At 40.6% G+C, this 21,114-nt stretch overlaps 1 protein-coding gene across 1 annotated transcript in view; it reads right to left on the bottom strand.

Moving 5' to 3' along the window:
• The window catches only part of LOC116788434 (cytosolic phospholipase A2 epsilon-like), a 41,161-nt gene that overhangs the window by 9,557 nt on the left and 10,490 nt on the right, over window positions 1-21,114 (bottom strand). Inside the window, exons 4-14 of the mRNA XM_032691277.1 lie at window positions 19,692-19,764; window positions 7,909-8,045; window positions 6,969-7,097; window positions 6,274-6,314; window positions 5,663-5,705; window positions 5,196-5,259; window positions 4,114-4,283; window positions 3,897-3,989; window positions 3,098-3,135; window positions 1,817-1,952; window positions 173-309 (exon numbers count right to left, since the gene is read on the bottom strand). Of these exons, the coding sequence (XP_032547168.1) occupies window positions 173-309; window positions 1,817-1,952; window positions 3,098-3,135; window positions 3,897-3,989; window positions 4,114-4,283; window positions 5,196-5,259; window positions 5,663-5,705; window positions 6,274-6,314; window positions 6,969-7,097; window positions 7,909-8,045; window positions 19,692-19,764 (1,061 nt within the window). The remainder of the gene's footprint in view (window positions 1-172; window positions 310-1,816; window positions 1,953-3,097; window positions 3,136-3,896; window positions 3,990-4,113; window positions 4,284-5,195; window positions 5,260-5,662; window positions 5,706-6,273; window positions 6,315-6,968; window positions 7,098-7,908; window positions 8,046-19,691; window positions 19,765-21,114) is intronic.

Below are 21,114 nucleotides of genomic sequence, written 5' to 3' on the forward strand. Positions count from 1 at the left end.
CGTATTTAATTAATTCCAAATGTGGGAAAATATTCACTGGAAGAAACAAAAAAATGCCACAGCAGAAAAAGAAAGCCCTTTCTTAATAGTAAAGATCATACAACTCTTCAGATCACTTCTTGATGTCATATATAGAAAATTCCTGTGACAACTTTGCATATCTTGGTCTTACCATGTTGTACCGGATAAACCAGTGATGTATGAGACACAGTCCAAGATGCTCATTTCCTGCACACTGAGAAGGTGAGCATACATGGCTGTCAGAGCTCTGGTTCCACCACCTGTTGTCATGATTGCCACCACAGGTACCTGTTCAATCCCAAAATACATGCATTTAGCGACATGGTCTAAGAAGGGAGAGAGACATCTTTGGTTAGAAAGTTACAGCACTGATAAAGTAGTAAAGATTCTGCATGCCAGTAGTCCAAGGTGAAGAAAACCCTGAATTAATAATGGGGCATATAAGGAGTAAGAAATACTTCATGTTTCCTCTGGTATGCAGCTGTGCATTAGAACATGAAATCCATCTTAAACATCGCATTTTCAGTGCTCTATTGCAAAATTATTAACACAGGCCAGCCAAAAAAACTAGAGGAAATGGTAACTCCTACCATCTGAGTCAGACTTTTATCGGACGCAATAGACCAGAAAACATTGGTGCTATCTCACGGTTTCCATGTGAGCAGTAATAACCTCTCTTTTCCTGAAGTTTCCTAAGGTCAGCTTCTAGTATTGTATAGTTATTTCACAGGCCATACTAGAGATGTCATGACTGATGGATCTAAGAGCACAGAGCAGTTCAGAACACCTGAGACCAGAAGCTGGTGACACCATCTCCTTTTACAATTGCTGTAGGGAAAGAGAAGCAATATTCACTCCACCTACCACATGTGTACATACAATACTAGGTATGCAAGTGAGCTGCAATTACTTCTTTCTGTGATCATATGGAAACCTAGGGACTGATAGTCTTAGAAAAAGAATTAATTTGTGAATATGAATTGGCTACATTAACAGTAAAGTCAGCTACCGTGCACTGGGGTGAATTAGTCTCATGTACAAATCATCAGGAGAATCTAGAGAGATTGTTCTGCAGGGAAGTATAGGTGCCTCTACATCTGAGGGGATGGAAGTGGTCCATAGCTTAGTGCTGGAATTTCAAAGCAAGTTCTTGTGTCTGAAAGGTCCAGCTGTGCAAAAAGAGCTAAACCCAGTTTAGGTCAAAATGAGGAAAATTTGTCATCTCTGCATTTGAGTTCAAGCTTCACACTGCAGTTGTGGGCACACAACTAAAAAAGGGAAACCTGATTTCCTTCTGCCTTGGAACCTCTGTTATTAATCCCCTTTGCCAAGCAAGCAGAGGCTACAGCAGGTGATGAAGTCAGACTGGCAGCATGCTGGGCTTACACAACAGGAACGTAAATGCTGGCACAAAAGATAAACAAAATGAAGTCCAGTTTTAACTGTGAGGGAATGAAGTGCTGAATCAACAGTTTAGATCTGGCTGAGATGCCTATGGGGCCTAAAAGAAGATTTGGCTTAGGTTCTGAGAGCACTTCGCCCTTCTCAGCATTATGGTGCAGACTGCTATTGAACACAAGGCTAGATTCTGTAGCAACAGGGCTACAAGGTTTTTATTATTGTTTCCTATGAGTACTCATTTCTTCTCTAGAATAAAGAAATCAGCCACAGAAAAAAGAAGTCAGCCATAGCTTGTACATGAAACTGTACACTGTGTCCAGGAAAACGTAAACATCAATGATATGTTTTGATACTCATCTGCGGAGAAAGCAGAGAATAACTATGTCTCAGGTACCTCATCATCCTGCAAGTTCTCTTCCAGCTGGAGAATGTCCTTCAAAGCAGCTGCAACCACCTTCTTCCTCTTGCGAATGAAATCCCGTTCCTGGACACACAGGTCAAACCCCAGCCGTACATCTAGGTCTTCCTGACTGGAACAAGTATCAAGTGTCTTACATGACATTTGTGTTTTATATCAGCATTTAATTTCTTCTACTTCATAAATAGACATGCCTTCATTACCAGGTCTATGTAAAGCAAAGCAGAGAGATATTAAATGTTCTAGTTTGTTCTTGGAGAAAAATAGTCCATCTTTCTTTGAATTGAGAGGTTTTCTTTTTTTTTTCCTCCCTGCCAAAGGTACCTGAAATTAAATATAGCTACATATAACATAATTGTTCCTTTTCAAACATGAATTCAGAAGCCTGCAGAGGGCAGTGTTTCAGAGGTGGCTTTTAAAAGTTGTGCAAACTTCCACTGATACCTGTGAAACGTGTACTGAAGTTGTAGATTTACACGATCAGATGGGTTTTCTATGTTTACAAGCACTACTTTTATAGTTTGGAAGCTGCTATGAAAATTCTTCTTCAGTGTGGTAAGAAAGTTTTTAAATTACTGTTGTAAATGGTATGTACATCTCATAGCATATTTACTGAAAATAAAGAGCATGATGGAAGATGTACCTGCTTTTTTGGAAGTTCTCTTCCGTTACAATGTGGTACACAATGCAACATATTCACCTTATAAATTTTACTAAGGCTTTAACCATATTCCAAAATACACGATGTGTTTCCTTGGTTTAGAAATAAGCATCACTTGATTGAGTTTATTTGCATTTATCTCATTGAGTACACATTGATTGTTTCAATTTTTTTCATATTGTAGAGCACTCTGATTTTGGTCCTTTAGTGAAAGTAAACAGTTAAAGAAACCCCTTGGGAAACAGAAAGGTTTCTTTCAATTAGTTTTGAAATTATGCTTTTATTGAAAATCTGAATTTGGCAATAAATTTAGAGGTATCAGAGTGGCCCATACCACGTAATATTGATTGCAGCACAATATGAATAGAAAATTGATGTGTTCTTTATAAAACCTATTCTTAACTCACTGTCCTATCACATAAATTCACAGCTGTTGAAAATTTTTGTGCTGCGTACTGAGTTAATTTTATTTTATAGTCTGAAATGAGGATAAACCATCATTCAGGACATCCAAACCATCATACAAAGTCAGTAACAAAGGGATTGGAACTTGATTGACAGCTACCTGAATACAAAGAACTAAGGAGATGTCTTACCATCTTTTCACCTTAAAGCGCAAATCAACTTTTCTGTGCTGAAAATTAAAAAGATAAAATTATGAATATTGATATTTTGTTTAAAACAGTCCTTTTCCCCCATGCAGACTGAGACATAGATCTTTTGGGTCATCATTACATCTACGAAGCTCTGACTCTCAATCAACTGAAATTGGGAAGATAGGCTCTCCTCTCAAGGTTTCACTAGTACCCAGAATGTGCACAGATTAACAAATTAAGACTTCAGTACTATCATCTGTAGTCCACATCTTCTCTATGTTATGAAACTCAGGTGTAGCTTGTGCTGGTACTAGTTTGCTACACGAATAAGTAACGGGAGAGCTGCAGTGCTATACCTCACCTCCCTGGAAGAGTCCACCACTAAATTTTGAAACCTTGAAACTACGTCCTCTCACATAACGATGTCAGATACAAGGCGAAGACAAAAAGTCTGAGCACCCCAGACTTGTGGCATGGGTTGCCTCTTGGAGCAGTGTACCAGGCTGCAGCCTCACCCCTCTTCCCAGTGGTTCCCAGTGAATTTCAGCCTGATTAAGTACATGGAGAATAGAAGGAGCACGAGAAAAAGCCTAGACATTTTCCTTCTCCCCCTTCTCCCCTGTATTCCCCATTTTATTTTGCTCCAAATAATTCACTTCGTTATGCATCACCCTAGATTGAAGGGGGATTAGAAAACAACTGTCTCTGTAAAGAGAGAAGTGGCCTTCAGTTTCTGCTTCTTGATAATCACAATTTTAAAAAGCTTATAAAGGATTCCCCATGGCCAGTAGACACTTACCTCACCAACTACTTCCTGCTCTGAGGGGAGTGACTTCAAAGGGATTGTCAGGGGAATGCTTCTCCTCCTTGCTCCACATGACACACAAGCACACTGAAAAGTAGCATGGAGTGCTTTTTGGTTAAGACAGAAATGTTCTTCTCTTGCTGCCTACTCACATGTAAATGCCAGGTCATAGGACTGTCTGTGTTCTCTACCATGTTCTGGGGTAACGTACAAAAGTGGGAAGCTTCCTCTTCTTTGTGAGTGTAACATCCAGGGAGGGTTGCTTGTATCTGGCATAGTGGAAGAAAGTGGGATCTGGGAGAGGGGAGCGGGAGTCACAGCACACTGAAATTGTCTGGCTTTCTTCAAAGGATCCTCTCACTGTAAATGTTAGCTCATTCTCTAAAACAATGAGATAAAATGCAACACAAAATTACTTATAATTGCAAAAAAAGGAACGGGGGAAAAAAGAAGCAAAAGGTAGCTTTGAACAAATTCCTTCTCTTGTTTTGCATTTGGAAAGCTGTCTTCCGAAAGTGATCCAAACCCCAAACATCTCTTTGTAATGTGCTGAGCAAGAAGTCAGATTAGAGTGTGATGTGAATGGCACTGAATTTAAGACTGATGCATTTCTGTTGCAATTGCATCATGACAGAATGAATACAAACAGGTACTTTGTGTTGTAAATTATCCTCATCTCAATGAGCAAAAGAAGCTCTCAGTCCCCTAAAATAAGATATTACTCTGCAGCAGATGACCCTATTTATATGAAGAAATTAGCTAATCCTGCCAGCGTGCGTTACACATGCTCTGAGATTGCCTACCAGATCCAGCCTCTCAGGGGATGTGGGCAGAGGAACTTCTAGATTCTGGATCTTGATCAGGGTCAGGCAGGAGCCAGCTGCTGAGTGGCTAACCCCTGCAAAAAATGAGGTGTTGCTATGCATATGCAGAAGGTGAATTGACAGAAATGCTGAGGAAAGTTAAGGTTATGGACTACCGTGCCTGAGGAATTAGGCTTCTTCAGGGTTTAGCAGCACTACAGCAGAGGTTTCCAGAATCTCAGCTTGGGATCTAGATACCTTCTGTACAAGCACCTGATGTTGTTTCTGTACTCTGGCACAAGGCTCCCCATGAAGTTGGAACCCTGAGCCTACACCTGCTGCAGGACTGGTAGCATTCTCCACTGAAGAATTTTTACAAATCACCTTTGATATGATCAATTAAAACCTTATTATTTTGACGATTCAATTTCTAGGCCTTGTTAGAGAGAGTAGAATCAGTAATATTCATTTAAACAATTAATAAGCTTACCTGAAAAATGCTTCTTTTGCATTCTGCTGTCCAAGTGAACTTCCAAGCAGGCTTCCTCGCGACACTACAGTAGGCATGATGGGGACAGAGAATTAGAGAACTCATCCAGCCACCTCACCACCCATGCTGGCAGATGTTGGCAGGGGCATTGCTTGAATGTGGGGGCCAACTGTGTTGGAGGCTTTTGCCATATCCAGTGACAGTGAGAATTCACTTCATTGTCACATAGGAAGATGGTGCTCTGCTAAACACATTGCAATTTTCAGTGGATGCAGACGAAATAGGGGGAAATCATAACAGTTGGAAAGCTTCTCTAAGATCATGCTGGCCTCCTTAAAGATAAAGCTTCTAGGAGAAAGTATCACTAAAGAACGAAGAGTGGGGATGTTTCCGTCACTGATGTTATGGTCAGCTAGGGTAAGGAATGATGTGGGAAAGAACACAAAAGAACAAAACAAATATTTTACCACTATTGCTCCATTTGTGATGATGGTTTCAGGAGGATCCAGGCTAGAAAACAAGAATAAATAATATGTATTTTACAAACAATATATTATGGATATTGTCCTGAACAGGACTCACTATTCTCTCTTAATTTTTTTATTGCAATTATTTTATTTGCTCCTTCTTATTGTCTCCAGAAGTATGCTCCCTTTATGCTATATGCCACATAATGACCCAGCAGAAATGATTAAATTGCAATAAGGTACCTGGAATGTGCTTGTAATAGCCTTAGTAGCACAAGTATGTCACAAGATGGGTAACAACCTTCTCCTCAGTCATGACTTTCCCAGAGAATGCTGCCCAGTAAATCTATAGACTTACTGCAGAGGGATTTAGCATCCAACTCTGAACTATGTAAGTAATACATAAATCTTACTAAAAAGTCACAGAATTAAAATTTGGAACGCTCCTCCACATCATGGCATTTTCCTTTCATGGGATGATTTGTTAATGCACACATCAACTTTGGAAAAAGATTGAATTTGGCTATTGACGTGATACTGATCTACAGAAGGTTTCCCTGCACTAATGCACCACTCCAAGCTGTTATTCTGATTATTGGGGTTTTACTCACATGCTCTCCAGTACAAACTCAACTTCCAACTCCTCCTTCCTCTGACAATAAAAAAAGAAGCAATCTCCATTAGCATGTGCAGAGGTTTTCAAAGCGACCTTCATTTTTGCAAGCACAGTTTCCCTTATGTTTTCATAAGTAACAATATTCTGTTTCATGCTTGCTATTGTCAGCATTAAAAGACAGAGATAGCTTTTTCTTCACCAAGGATAAGATTTCAATTGTACTAGCAGACTAAAGCGTGTTTGGTGCTTAAAAGTCTCCCTACTAAACCTTTATGTTTGCCAGCTTCCATGTGCTGAACATGGTATGATAAGACTTGATGTTTAGTAAAATATTGTGGAAATAGGCCATTTTCCTGTCCTTGTTTCTTTTTTCTTTTCATAGTCTTTGAGAGGATTACATAAATTGTCATTTTCTATCAGATTATTAAAAGTGCAAAGCTTCCCTAAAATTGCATCTACACTGGGGCTTGGGATTTTGGCCATGACATGTGCCAGAGGAAAGCAAGAGGAATTTGAGAAGGCTATCTATTTTATCACTGGCATGCAATTTCCAGGATTTTAATAAATTTTGCTACATTTTTACTACCAAGTTGGTCCTGGTGGTAAAAGACAGAAGAGACAGCATGCCTTTTTAATCAGAGGGGAGAGAATGGACATTAAGATGTACTAAATGTCTGACTGAGCTCTTACCTGTGGATTTAGAGGGAATGTTATAAACACTCTTTCCCCAATGGGGATTTTAGCTACATCAAAAAGCACAATTGCGTGGTCATCATCATGAATAATGTCATCATCAGAAACAGTAATTTCCAGAACATTCTGGGAAAAGAAATTAAAAATAACCAATTCATTAGCATGTACTCAAGAAGTATAATATTCTGCAGCTCTTGCAGGTTTAGCATCTGTTTTACAGAGAGGAAATAGAAAAATATTGATGAAAAAATGTCACAAGGAAGAGTAAGAAAGTGAGTCTTATCTACTTTATAAGAAACAGCTCTTAGTCTCATCAGTTAAGGCTGAACTGAGATATCTTTCTGGTCACCTTTTATGCTTTTAAGTAGCTCTCACAAAAAATGCAATCTTTTAGGGAGGAATATGGGTTGCCATATTCCTATATTGTTTCCTATCAACAGAGGTAATAAAGGACACTTCATATCAATAGTCACCTTTCCGGATCCTTGGACATTCATTCTGCTTTCAGCCACCTGTTCACAGCCATTGGAGTGTAGTGTAACCATCAGCAGCAAACTGAGTAAATATCTTCATCTTACTAGAATTTGGCAGCTTCCTGGCATTGATATGCCATTTCATGTCCTCTCAGGAAAAGATGTGTTTTTCTGTTATAGTGTAATTTTATATTTTTGTTTCATAGTGTCTCTCTGTTGTAACTGTCATTGTCCTGTTAGCCTTCCCCAAGGAGGTCATACTCACATTATCCATATATAAATAATAACTATCTGTTGGGAGTAAAGCAGATTCCAGCAAAAGCCAGAACTGTTTTGCTCCAGCTTGCATGGGGAATTTTAAGTAAACTCAGAAAGGCATTAGAAGACATGACCTCCTGTTTTGCTCTAAACTGAAAGATGTTACATAGAGACAAAGTGAAGAAGAGAGGTTTTGGTTTGTGTACCTTGACTTGTCTCTGTATCCGGAAGTAGAAACTTTCATTCCACACGGGATTTCTGCAGTTTTTGATGGCTTTGGTGTGGAGTTTTTCATCTGAAGCAGTTGGCAACCAGAGGCTCACATAGCAATCAGATTGGCTTACTGTAGAAACATAGGCACAAAATATCTGTCAGAGGAATCACAACACAAGCAGTGGAAACATTTAAATGCTCCATAGCTTGAACATGGGTGAGAAATGGCCAGTTCTTTCTGATATACATAGGCCAAACGAGAAAGATAGAAATCACATAGCTGGATAAAATTAATTTGCTCATCACAACACTATTTTTAATAAGCAGTGTATTCAAATAACTATGCATAATATCACACATTAAAATTAAAAATACAATCCTAGCTAGTGGATAGTATGGATAGCCAGGAGTTTTGTATTGCTCCTGATCAACAAAATTAGGTAGGAGAAATCACGACAGAGGCAGCACAATATGAGCTTCAGACCCTGAGAGGGATTGTGCATAAGTTGTATCTGAGGCAACTTAACTTTGTGAGAAATCTTAAAAGAATCAGGTTTCAGTCTGATTCAGATAGTAAATATATGGTATACCTGGTTATTAACTCTTCATGATGGAAAATCAATTATTCAAGTCACCTTGATCATTGTCTCCCTAGGTGGGGTGGGAAGGGAGCACAGTTGCTGCTTGAGGAGGTTAGTAGCAAGCTGGAGCCCTTTCCTGGCATTTGTTGATGCTTCAGAGACCTGGAAGCTATTTCCTACTTCACATCTCTCCTCAGGAAAAATGAAATGGCAGAAAGGATTTGGATCTTGTGGATGAAGGGAGTGAGCCTGCACTTGCTGTAAGGTACCACCTGCCATAGATCCTGAACCGAGTGAACACCAAACAGATTCTCAGACTTCGGACAGGAACTGTTCCAGAAGCAACTGGAACTGATCCATTCTGTTGTGCGAACACAGACTTTGGTGAGAAAAGAGGAGAAGTCTAGTCCCATGTCAGTCAGCAGAGATAACCACCTCATGAGCGGAGAGATGAACACCTACTGTGTATAAGCATGGCGCAGGTCTTGCGGCAGCTCCTCAAGGTTAAAAGAGAGTTTATCCTGGTGTCTTTGTTCAGGATATTAGATGTATTGCTTTAGAATATTTTGTCTAAAAATAACATGTTGGCTGAAATCCAGAGACCCTGTGATTGGGACATCTCCAGAGGAGGATGACTATTAGGCAGGAAGATTCCCATGTAACAATTCATGCTGAATCTGAAGGAATTTCTTGACACTGCCATGAGTTTTCTCTCAAAAAGGTAGTAGATTGCCTTTCAGATTTTGAAATTATTTTCACTGACAACATTTCAGGGTCTTAGATTTTTACATAATGGAAGTGATGGAATAATACATGGACTTTAATATAATATTATTACTTATTACTTGTTTATTATATTTAGTATAATATTATTTAGTATAATATATATTCAATTTACTATGAGCAGGAGGGCTCTGATTACTGATCTATCTCATAACTGAACCATCTCTCATCATTGTGCTGTCTGACAGCTTGCTGAGCTGTGATGTGCTCATCCTGATAAGTGGTATCACTGCCTCTGATCTACAGAGTTTCTCAAGAGCTTATAGGAAGCCGGTACAATAGCCAAGAATTAAATGTAGCCTCAGGGCAGCTGGACCATCCCTCCTGCCATAATGAGAGCACTTACCACTGCCAGTCTCAAGTGTTCCAAAAACATCCCCAAAATCACTAAAGAGGCTGAAATGGGACATCCTACAGAAATTGACATTTCTGAACTGATCTGAGACATAATTTCTCTCATTTTTAGTTTCTAGCCATCATAAGGTGCAGGAAGGGCTCATTTCTATATTTTTGCTGTAGTTGCAAAGGCCAATTATTTTCTTTTCCTTTATTTTTCTTAATGAAAGCCAAAATGCTTTAGCCTGATATTAAATTCCGACTTTCCACCACACAGTGTATAAAACAAGATTCGTGATAGAACTGAGAAAGATGGCAGTACTAAAACTCTGAGCCAAGCACGAATGGACAGCCACAACATTTATGAATGTCTTTTGTCACTGTTTTATCTGGAATTTACTGATATTCTCGAGTATTTTCTTTGACAAAATATTTTTGTGAGGCTACTTTCTAAAATTATTTTTCCATATGTGTGTTGATTTCTGATATGGTTTGAAGCTGGCTCCCTGCCAAGTCTCCAAACCTTACCACAAGAAGTCCCCGTCCCCCCCCAAACCCCAGGGAGAAGAGGGAGAAAAACAACTAAGAAAACCTGAAACGAGAGACAGCTAAAGTGATATATATAAATATACTTACACTTATGTTACAATTATATACAATTGAAATATATACAATTTCACAAGGGAAAGGGAAGGGGGAAGGAAAAAGGAACAAAACCAAAATAAAATATATATATATATATATCCCAATTAGTAGCCCAATATCTATCCACTAAAAGAGTTAGCAAAGAAATATCTCACTACTCTCCTTGGGACAACCGAGAGTCGCTCCGGAACAATTGCCGGCAACCTCCACCTCCCAGGGTTGACAAGGCCTTACCAGGCCTCGCTCCCCAGCACGGCAGACTCAACAGCAGGGAACCTGCACCTCCAAGCCGCCGGAAGGAAAGAGAGCGAAGGCCTTTCCTCCTTTCTTCTTATAGTCTGGCTTACGTAAAAATTGTAGGGAATACTGGGTAAATCTGGGCCCTTCCTTGGTTACAAACTGGTCACCAAGGAAGGCCTAGCCCAAACTACCACAATTTATTAAATATTTATGTAAAATAAGCTATTGACAATTAAAGAATCACAGAATCAGAGATTATGCTGAGTTGGAAGGGATCCAGAAGGATCATTGAGTTCAACTCTTAGCCCTGCACAGGACCATCTCCAAGAATCACAGTATATGCCCGAGAGTATCATCCAAACACTTCTCGAACTCTGTCAGCCTTGGTGCTGTGACCAGTTCCCTGGGGAGCCTGTTCCAGTGACCAATCACCTCTGGGTGAAGATCGTCTTTCTAATATTCAACCTAAACCTCCCCTGACATAATTTCAGGCCAGTCCTTTGGGTCCTGTCACTGGTCACCACAAAGAGAGATCAGTGGCTGCCCTTCCTCTTCCCCTCACAAGGAGTTGTAGACTGCAATGAGGTATCCCCTCAGTCTCCTCTTCTCCAGGCTGAACAGATCAAATGACCTCAGCCACTCCTCATACAGCTTCCCCTCAAGGCCCTTGACCTTCTTCATTGTCCTTCTTTGGACACTCTCTAATAGCTTAATACTTTTCTTATATTGTGGTGCCCCAAACTGCACACAATATTCAAGGTGAGGCTGCACCAATGCAGAGCAGAGCAGGACAATCCCCTCCCTCAGCCATCTGGTGATGCTTTGCCTGATGCTCCCCAGGGCACGGTTGGCCCTCCTGGCTGCCAGAGCACTGCTGACTCATATTCAGCTTACCATCAGCCAGGACCCCCAGGTCCCTTTCTGCAGCACTGCTTTCCAACATCTCATTCCCTAGTCTGTACTAACATCTGGGGTTGCCCCATCCCAGGTGCAGAATCTGACACTTCCACTTGTTGAAATTCATATGTTGGTGATTGCCCAGCCCTCTAATTTGCTGAGGTCTCTCTGCAAGGCCTTCCTGCCTTTGAGGGACTCAACAGCTCCTCCTGATTTTTTGTCATATACAAACTTGCTTAGTATCTCTTCCAGTCCTGCATCCAAGTCATTTACAAAGATGTTGAAGAGCACTCGATGGCTGTGCTGTCATTCAGAGGGACTTGGACCGGCTGCAGAACTGTGCCAACATGAGCCTCATGAAGTTTATCAAGGGAAATGCAAAGTCCTTCACATGAGGAGATATAACCCCATGCACCAGGATGGGCTGAGGGCTGACCAGCTGGAAAGCAGCTCTGCAGAGAGGGACCTGCGCATGTTATTGGACACCTAGTTGAGCATGAGCCAGCAATGTGCCCTTGTGGCAAGCGACGCCAACGGTCCCCTGGGCTGCATCAGAAGGAGTATTGCCAGCAGATGGAAAGATCGTGTCTACTCAGTGATGGCAAGGCCACATCTCTGGGTTCCCCAGTACGAGAGAGGTAAGGATGTAAAGTCCACAAAGAAAATGCAAGATTGGAGTATCTGATGCGTGGGGAGAAGCTGAGAGCCAGGACTCTTCAGCCTGAAGCAGAGAAGGCTCAGGAAGTCTTATCAATGTGTGTAAATACTTGACTGGGGGAGAGGAAAATAAAGAAGTCTGAGTCAGACTCTCCTTAGTGGTACCCAGTGGAAGGTAAAAGACAATGGACACAAACCAAAATAGGGGAAATCCCACTGAAACATAAGTAAAAACTTTGGTTTTGTCATGAGGGTGGTCAAACACTGGCACAGGTTACCCAGAAAGGTTGTGAAGTCTCTGACCTTTGAGATGTTCAGAACACAACTGGACATGGCTCTGAGCAACCTTCTGTAGCTGACCCTATTTTGAGCAGGGGGCTGCACTGCATGATCTCCACAGGTGCCTTCACACCTCAGCCACTTTGTGTCATTCTGCAATAACAAGGCTTAGTTGGTCACAGCCAAATTACATATTATGGTTGGTAATTACTCTGTGCAAATTTGACCTTGAAGATGATGTGAGGTGATACCACTAGGAAAAAGCATGCTTTCTTTTTGTAAAGAAAGGGGACTATGCCACATATGGTTTTGCCACAATTAATCTACAGCCACTACTGATGTGGAGAGGTTATTGTTTTCCAAAGGATTCCTTTGATTTTCCATATTTTCCTTGTACAGTGTGGAATACTGGACAGAGTTAAATCTAGAGAGGATTCAGAATTTTAAGGTAAAAAGCAGCTGCAACTCCCTGGATGGTCTGAGGTCAACATGCTCCCCAGTATAACAATAAACATCTGCTCAGAGAAACAGAACGGAGTGTGGAACAAAGTGGAGACTATGTGCCCCCCCTCCTTTCTAATTCCAGCAGAATGGGAGAACATTGTGGTACTAAGACTGTATAGTACCTGCCTGATAAGGGAGAATCAAGATGTTCTGCTGCTGAAGCCAACAACCATGTCGAACCTCCTCCTCAGGTGCCAAACCACGACCACCATCCCTCGCCCATTAGGCAAACCAATAGAAATAAAAGGTATTTATGACTAGAGACACTCAAACTCCACCCAAATATAAAGAAAATAGTATAAAAGTAAGTTGGAGATAAGGGGAAAGGGGGAGAAGATCTCCACTGAAACTACTGGGATCAGTCGACTGACTGAGTCCATCTTCTTCCACCCCAGAGGGACACCTTGGGTGAGAAATATGCTCTACACGCATTGATTGCTGCTTTTAGGACTAGAGCTTTTGCTTGCGCTTACCCCATAGCATATTAATTAGATTGCTTTGTATCAGAGCTTGTGCTTGCTTAATATATGTATCAGTAGATTGTTTTAAACACATTTTTGCAGCAGACACTATCACCAACAACCTTCTAACCTCATTAATCTGTCATAGTTTGTATTAATAGAAAGTATTATTCTGTAAACTGTTAAAGTAAATCCTGCAGTTGCCAGCAGTGGATAACACCTTGGTGGGACCTGCTGAGGGGTCCTGGCTCTGTTGAGTTCCCTCCAACAAAGGAGGTCAATGTACCCTCCCATCTTGTGAGTCTGTTGGTGAAGGGTCTCCTTACGAGATGCTGACAGACTGTCGGGCACCAGGGTCTCGACTTTCCTGGGGGACTGATGAGCAAAAATCTGAACTTCCATCTTTCACGTGACAAAGAGTATCCCCATGCTTTGACTTTAACTGAGCTTATGTTTTTCTCCAGAAGTGGCAGTTCGTTTGAATCCAGGCTAAACTGTGAGGCAAACAGTGAGAGAAATCAAATAACAGGACAGTTAAATGTCTGTTGAATATTATGAAAACTAGGATACCCTCATTATATGGGAACCCTTGAAATGGCTAACCAGCTTATATTGCTCCCTCTTATCCCTGAAAAAAGTGTACAAGAGAGCTACCGACAATGTTCCAGTTTATTCATTGCTACCTGGGAGCTAATAAAAAAAAAATCAAATTTGCATTTTCTTCATACTCTAGTTGTAATGCAGTTGCTGGGCTTTATTAACAGTTCCATACCATGCCAGGCCCTTACTTCAGTGCACGTGTTGCAGCTTCATTCCCTGATGACATAACGTCACCCCATGTGCATGCTGAGACTTCTCAACTCACAGTCTCTTTGAAAGTCAGCACTAAGTGACCCTGATATCCTTTCACAATTTTTAACTTCTGATTCAATTTGTATGTTAGTGGGACTGTTTCTCATCTCTGTCTTCAAGCTAAAGACGGGTTAAAAATACAAGACCGAAACAAGAAGTTCAGAACTACAGACAGCTGCTTGCTACCCTGTGAGAGTACAACCTTGCGAGCTGTACCTGAAATGAACCATCACATGCTAAAATCATTCATCTCCATCACAAGTAAGAAGGAAATTACAGCACTGAAAACCAAAGCATATAAGAAAAACTAGTCTTATAAGAACAATGAAAGTAAACTGTAAAGTCCCATCTGTCCTGTTACTGCGTTTCATAACATCAAAACAAAGAAATAATTTTCTCCTAGTGAAATCCTCTCTACCTGCACAGACAGGTTCCCCTTGAATTCTAGTTTACTGCAGTTCACCTAAAAGGAGGAGGAGAGCCACTCCCATTTCTCAATTGTTGGACGTGGTCTCTGGGAACATTTTTCCTCTCCAACATAACATGATACAAACAATATTAAGAAGTTACCTCTTACTGCTTGTCTGTCTGAGACAAGATTTAAACTGAACTCAGTCCTCTAAAAGTATCCAGGTGCAACACTCATCTGTAAGCACAATATTACTCTCTGTAGCTTTCTTGTGGAAATAACGAAAGCTCGTAGATCTACCATGCTTAATCAGTGATGTCCTTTACCAGGGATGAACGGAGTCCCCATATGAATCCTCCACCTTGTCCAGCCATTTAAGTCCACTGGCAAAGTAGGATTTTCTCCCTGGAGCAGATTCAGTGGGTGCAGTACCTGTTGCAGTCACAGCACAGATCTTTCGCACCCTGGGTCACCTCTCCGTCTTGCACCACTGTGCTCCCACCAGCACCACTTGCATTTTTGCAACAGGGCCATTAGTATAACCTGCACTAGCTGTACTCTACCTAATTTGCTTGTGCTTCTTTTCTGTAGCAATAATAACCTGTAATATCTCTGGAGAACCACTCTGATTTGCAGAGACTCCAAGTGTATCACCCCAGAACTGACTCATTTCTTCTGAAAGGATAAAATAAGAGCTTCCACAAAATAATTTCATAAGCTGTTAGAGGACTAAGTCTCTGAGCTCCTCCTTTATAAATATGCAAGGTCTCTCTTCATCCAAAGATGAAAAACAAAATGAAGATCTGAAAAGAAAAAGGAAGGTCTGAAAATGAGAGGAAGGTCTGAAAACAAAAGGAAGAGTAGAGGGAGAGGAATTATTGTTCTGACCTCCCAGTTAAGACCAGCAGGTTTCTTTCCACAGCTGACACAGCTTCCACATGCTCCTGATTTCTACAGTTACAAAATATACCTGATATGCACAGTCGTATTTCAATCCAAGACTATAAGTTTCCTACTTCGACTCTTGACTGCTGCTTCACAGGGATGCCTCTACGCACAGCCTCTTGATCTGGCAAGACAAATCCTCTCAGAGAAATTATCATCTTCCAGAAAAAAAGCACCTGTCAGCCTGAAACTCACTCCAAGTAATTTCTTGTTGGACATACGTCTCAAATTCACCTCTGTAGACCAGGCAGAGTATTGCTAACACTCAGCATCACCAAGGCCAAATATGTCAAACCAGACCTGACATCACCACTCTTCACCCCATCTGTATTAACGAGCCTGAACATGCTCTCCAGCAACAAAGGTCAACTCTTGGAATTTGGAATCAGCTAGTACCCATGTAGGCTGCCAGAATTTCAGAGAGCAGTATTGTCACAGAGACCTCTTTACTCAGGTCTTCAGTTACCTGAGATCCAGTGCAGTCCTACAGAGTTTTGCTCTTTCACAAGGCAGTAAGTAGTGGTGGAGAGACCACATCACTACAGGTCTATCACCTCTATCATCTAAGGACCTGGGAGAGGCTTCCTTCCACTTGCAGCATCTCAGGGCAGATCTCCTCTCTTGGTGCTTGGGCTTCAGGCGTGCCAGATGAGGCTGATCCCCTCACTGATGGTCTGTTTTGTCCATGGGAGCAGGGCAAGGTGTCAGCTTCAGCTGTGGGATTTAGAGGCTGTCATAAAACAAGTAAACACTAATGATGGTGCAGGTCTGTGTGGTCACCCAATAACTCATTTGTTTAAGGAGAGCAGCTGGAAGGTATTGGAGAGCCTATGTGACCATGGTCCTCCTCTCCTATCACCTGGCTCCTTTCTCATTCTTTTGGGAAGCAGAGTCACTGGAAGGGATGTTAGCAGCAAGGAAAGGAGCTAATAATAATTTTCCCTGCCAGCTCATCCTTGCCAGATATTCCTCCCACACATGGCAAATTCTGTAGAAGAAGTGGTGCTATTAATAGAGTTAGGAAACATGAGCTTTTGTAAAGGCCCTTGGCACTGACCTCCAGCTGAGAAGGAGCAAATGGACACACCAGTGACCTAAAAAGTAATTCTTTTACCCAAGGCTGTCTGCAGCTCCAGACTGAGGAGGGGAATACCACCACAAAGCAGATACCAGACTATAAGAGACCCATAAACTTCAATGAAATTGCTTTCTTTCTAGTACGCCCAGCACCTCTACAGCCTAACTGCATGCATCATCGGAGCCTGGTGATGACACCCAGCGCCTGCAGGGCAGCAGGATGAGTGTTAGTGATCTTATCTGGGCACCCTCCCTTCTAGAGCCCACAGTGAGGACAGGGAGTGCCAGAAATATTTGAGTCTGACCCATAACTACTACTTGGCATAGAGGTTATTTAGGAGTACAGTGGAAAATAATTAGCTCAGGTCTGCCAAGAGCATTTGCATGATAAGACAACACGATAACCAGTTATATGAAGTATTAACAAAACAAATGTTGGAGTGGAACATCACCTAAGTATAGAGGAGACTGCAAAAGTGGTGGAGCAACAGTAAGTATATGAAAAAGGTTAATTGATCCATTGAGGAGTGGGCTGCTTTCTTTTTGGTTTGATTTTTTTTCTTTGTGTGCTGAACTCCACCAGCAAGTGCTGTCTACAGGCAAAGGTGTAACATCAGATTTCAGCATAAGCTGGGATTTCATCCCAGGCTTGTGAAACACACATCCCATGGATCTTGAGGTGTGAGTTTAAAAAACAGCCAAGATTAAGTTGGGTGCACAAGACAGTGAGGACTGTCAGTAGAAATATATAGAAGTGGCATTCCCTGAAGCCAAGATTTGGCAAGTAGGTCAGGGAAAAACATAGAAACTCTGTGACCAAACGACCTAGTGTGGTAGTACTTGCAACAAACTGAGAGAAAAACTTGGAACGGAGTATTTTTTAGCCAAAATGAAGTGAACAGAAACTCTAGCAAGCAAATAATTGCATGTGCCAAAAAAGATGGGAAGTCAGCATGCAGACGGAAAAAGCAAGTCAAAGAATCTGTTGCACTTGGTTGGAAAGGTGGCTTGTTCCTGGATTTGATAAAGGAAAGATGGAAATATTGGGAAATCTGAAATATGTTATTTAAAAAACTGTCAGTCTTCCACAGATATTTCACAGTTAGATAGCACCTGTATCAGCTGCTTATTATCAGTTTTCCAGAAGAAAGATCATATTGCTGAGAAAAGGCTAGGTAAACATAATTTTGTAATTCTCATTAGCATACAATAGCACGTATATTAGTTTTGTGATACTTCAAATGCATACAGATGTTAAAAACAAAACATTAAGCTAAAAGGACATTAGTACCAGTGCAAAATCAATCACTTAAAAGATACAATATATCTTTTTGGCATTGTACTGAAGTATTTAAACCACATAATATCACATTATTTTTCCTTTGAGGCTCCAGCTTCTTTGAAAGCATGGGTAGGTTGCTGCTCAGCCAACAAAGAGCTATCTAATATTTGTTTATCTTCCTTGTTCAATAGCATGCTGGTTTACAGTGCTTCATTTTGATGTGACATCCTTAAGAAGTCGCAGAGTACCTGGGGGAATTACTGACAGGCAGAAAAGACATCCTTTTCTTACCTGCTGGTCTCTATATCTTATTTATTGGTAATCAACAAGAGAATCTGAAGATACTTCTCAGTGTTTCTAGGCCTTACCTCACATCTTAAATTAGAATCCCTCTACCCATAATAAAAGATTCAAACAGATAAGAGAGAAAAAATGTATGGGAGAAGATATTTGGTTATCCATGTTTTGTAAACAGGGCAACAGAGGCATAGAGCGTTTGGATGTGTAGATGTACTTAAACTTCTTATACAAAAAGTCTATTAACAGAGCTAAAAACTGAGCCCCCACATCCTGAGTCCTACTCCAGGGATGTACATTTTGCTGATAATGGGAATTTTCAAAATGTCTCCATATCACTAAGCAAGACTTTCTCAGAAACCACACTGTCCTCAGGATGAAGGACAAGGTCACAACAGTAATACTATTTCTGAGAATGCAGCATCATTTTACTTTGTGCAATCCCTTTGCGTAAGCTGTTGAATCATGGATCTTATCTTGTAGCTCAATGTCCATGATAGATCAAAGGTGATACTAAGAGAAATTAAATGAACACTTCAAAAGATTGAAGGTGAGGTTTTGCTCATACATGCAGTGTTTCATGGCTGTCAAAAGGAATAAAAATTAATTTTACCTTCTTTGCTGTCCTATAATATTTTTTCTATTCTCTGCAACCCAATATTACAGACTATGTGAGCTGAACACTTCTCTCCACTGGACCGGAAAATAAGCAGTGGTGACATCCATGTTTTTGAAACATCAAATAGAGCGAAATACAAAGAGATGGTGAGACTTTTATCTGTAGGATATTATGGCTTCAGCAAACTTCATCATGATCTCCCAAAAAGGAAGGAAAATGTAAAACAAGAGATGGACATATGATAAAGGGATATGTAAAATTGTAGTTATTAGTGATGTGTCAAATTCATGAGACACATGTAGGAATGGCAGGAGAAAATTCTTCAGAGGAAAACCTCTGTGAATGTGGACCACCAGGTAAGGGCTGGCCAAATATCACACATTTTCAGAGCACTTTGCATGTGAGCTGTAACATATGATGTACTACTGTCTCCAAAAGATTTCTGTTAGATATCTTTCACTCAGGGGCAAGATATAACAATGTGGCAGATGTTATGATGCCCTGATGCTCTGATACTGGAACATGTACACGAGATACCTCACTCAACTTCTGAGATGTGGCAGGGCTTTTTAGAGCAAAGAATTTAGAGGGACTGATGTGTAAGGATTTCAGCTCTATATTCTATGCATTTGTCATGGACATGGGATAGAAACATCTGTGTATTAAAACTGATGTTAAGATATTTTTACACCTCTGAAACAGACAACTTGTCAGATAAATAATGTAAAGAAATGTAAAGGAAAAAAGCAAACAACCCAATAAACCTCTGAAATTGTAAATAGATATTCTGTGGCAGAAATTGCCTTTGATTGTAATTTCTTAGCTAGTATGATTTACAGTATCTAGCACAATCAGGGTCTGAAACAGTACTTTAAGAGCTGTGTAATGTCAATAAGAAAATCTGATACTTACAAAAATCTGCCTGACGAGCATTTTTCAACTTTATGATTCTCACAGTGAGCAAGGAGTAAGGTGTCACTTCCTGCTGAATAAAAACCAACAAAGGAGATATATTTTAAAGTTTTGAATAAGTGATTGCAATGACAACCAAACACTGAAAAGAATCCAAGTTCTGTTAAAGCTATCTCTTCCATTTGGCATCACAGCAAAAATGCAACATGCGGCAAAATGCACTTTCTCCACAAACTTCATTGACCCTAAAGGGTATAGTTATCAAGCATACAAACAGAAGATGTGGAAGAAGAGAGTGAATAGAAAAGTGGAGAGAGAGTAAATAAGCTGAGAAAGTTCAGTTAGCTAGCTATATTAAATCATATACATGACCACTAGCATCCAATATGAAGACAAAATTCAGCGAATCCACAAATCAGAGATGCTTACATTTGGTTGGCTATTCACCAGCAACCTGTGTTGTGCTGTAGATCAAATGAAGGTCTATACAAAAGTTTCTGCTTTTAATACAATGTTTGGATAACTGGAGAGAGGAAAAAAAAGATTGGTCTTTTTACCTTTTCTTGCTTGTTTTTAAAAGAATCATTTTCATGGCAGGCAGGTGTCTAAGTGTTAGCACCTAGGGGAATGTCTCAGGACATACACAATACACAGCTTTGGACACACATTTCCATCTTGCTTTGTGGGAACACAAGTTTTCCTTACCAAATGTGCTTATCTGATTTATAGACGTGGAGTAGTGTAATGAAGTACATAGATTGGACTACAATCCCTAATTTCAAAGAAGGCTGTCTCCAATTCCTTGTTGAAGGTGCCAGGCCTGACCACCTTAGTCTGCAAAAGTTGTGACAATCATGTGTGCTTTATGGATTTTACATCTTCAGAGAACACGCTCATCATGTCCATTAGCAGCAGCTAGAGCAAGCAGGGTATTGGCAGAAAGGGGCAGAAAACAGGCAAAGCTTCATATAGCAGCACAGATGGCTATATTGATACCCTGGCTGCAGGAACAGTTGTAGAAGATTTATCAAAATAGCTGAAGTTTATAGAAAGGAAAGAGAGTTGCACCATGGCTGTACGCAAGAGACTGAATGAAAAGGGTAAATCAGCAGTGGGGGTGGTTACCTGTATCACTGTTTGCGAACGGAAGCAGACGAAAATGAGGAATTTCAGGAATTTCAGACTGTATTAAGTAATAAGTTCCCAAGTTGATGTATGATTACAGTAGGAACAGGTCTTGTTAAATAGAAGGGGTAACAGAACGACTGCAGTGAATGTCAGAGGATGAAGTTCTGCACAAGAAAGAAAATGCAAACTCTGTCATATCCTGAGATCAGACTACTGCTGCATGAAGAGCATTAATCTGCATACAAATGTTATAAGCAGATTCTTAATTGGATATCTCCAATAAATGGGAAAGATA

Source organism: Chiroxiphia lanceolata, chromosome 6 (assembly GCF_009829145.1).
Source record: "Chiroxiphia lanceolata isolate bChiLan1 chromosome 6, bChiLan1.pri, whole genome shotgun sequence".
In the NCBI taxonomy this organism is placed as follows: Eukaryota; Metazoa; Chordata; class Aves; order Passeriformes; family Pipridae; genus Chiroxiphia; species Chiroxiphia lanceolata.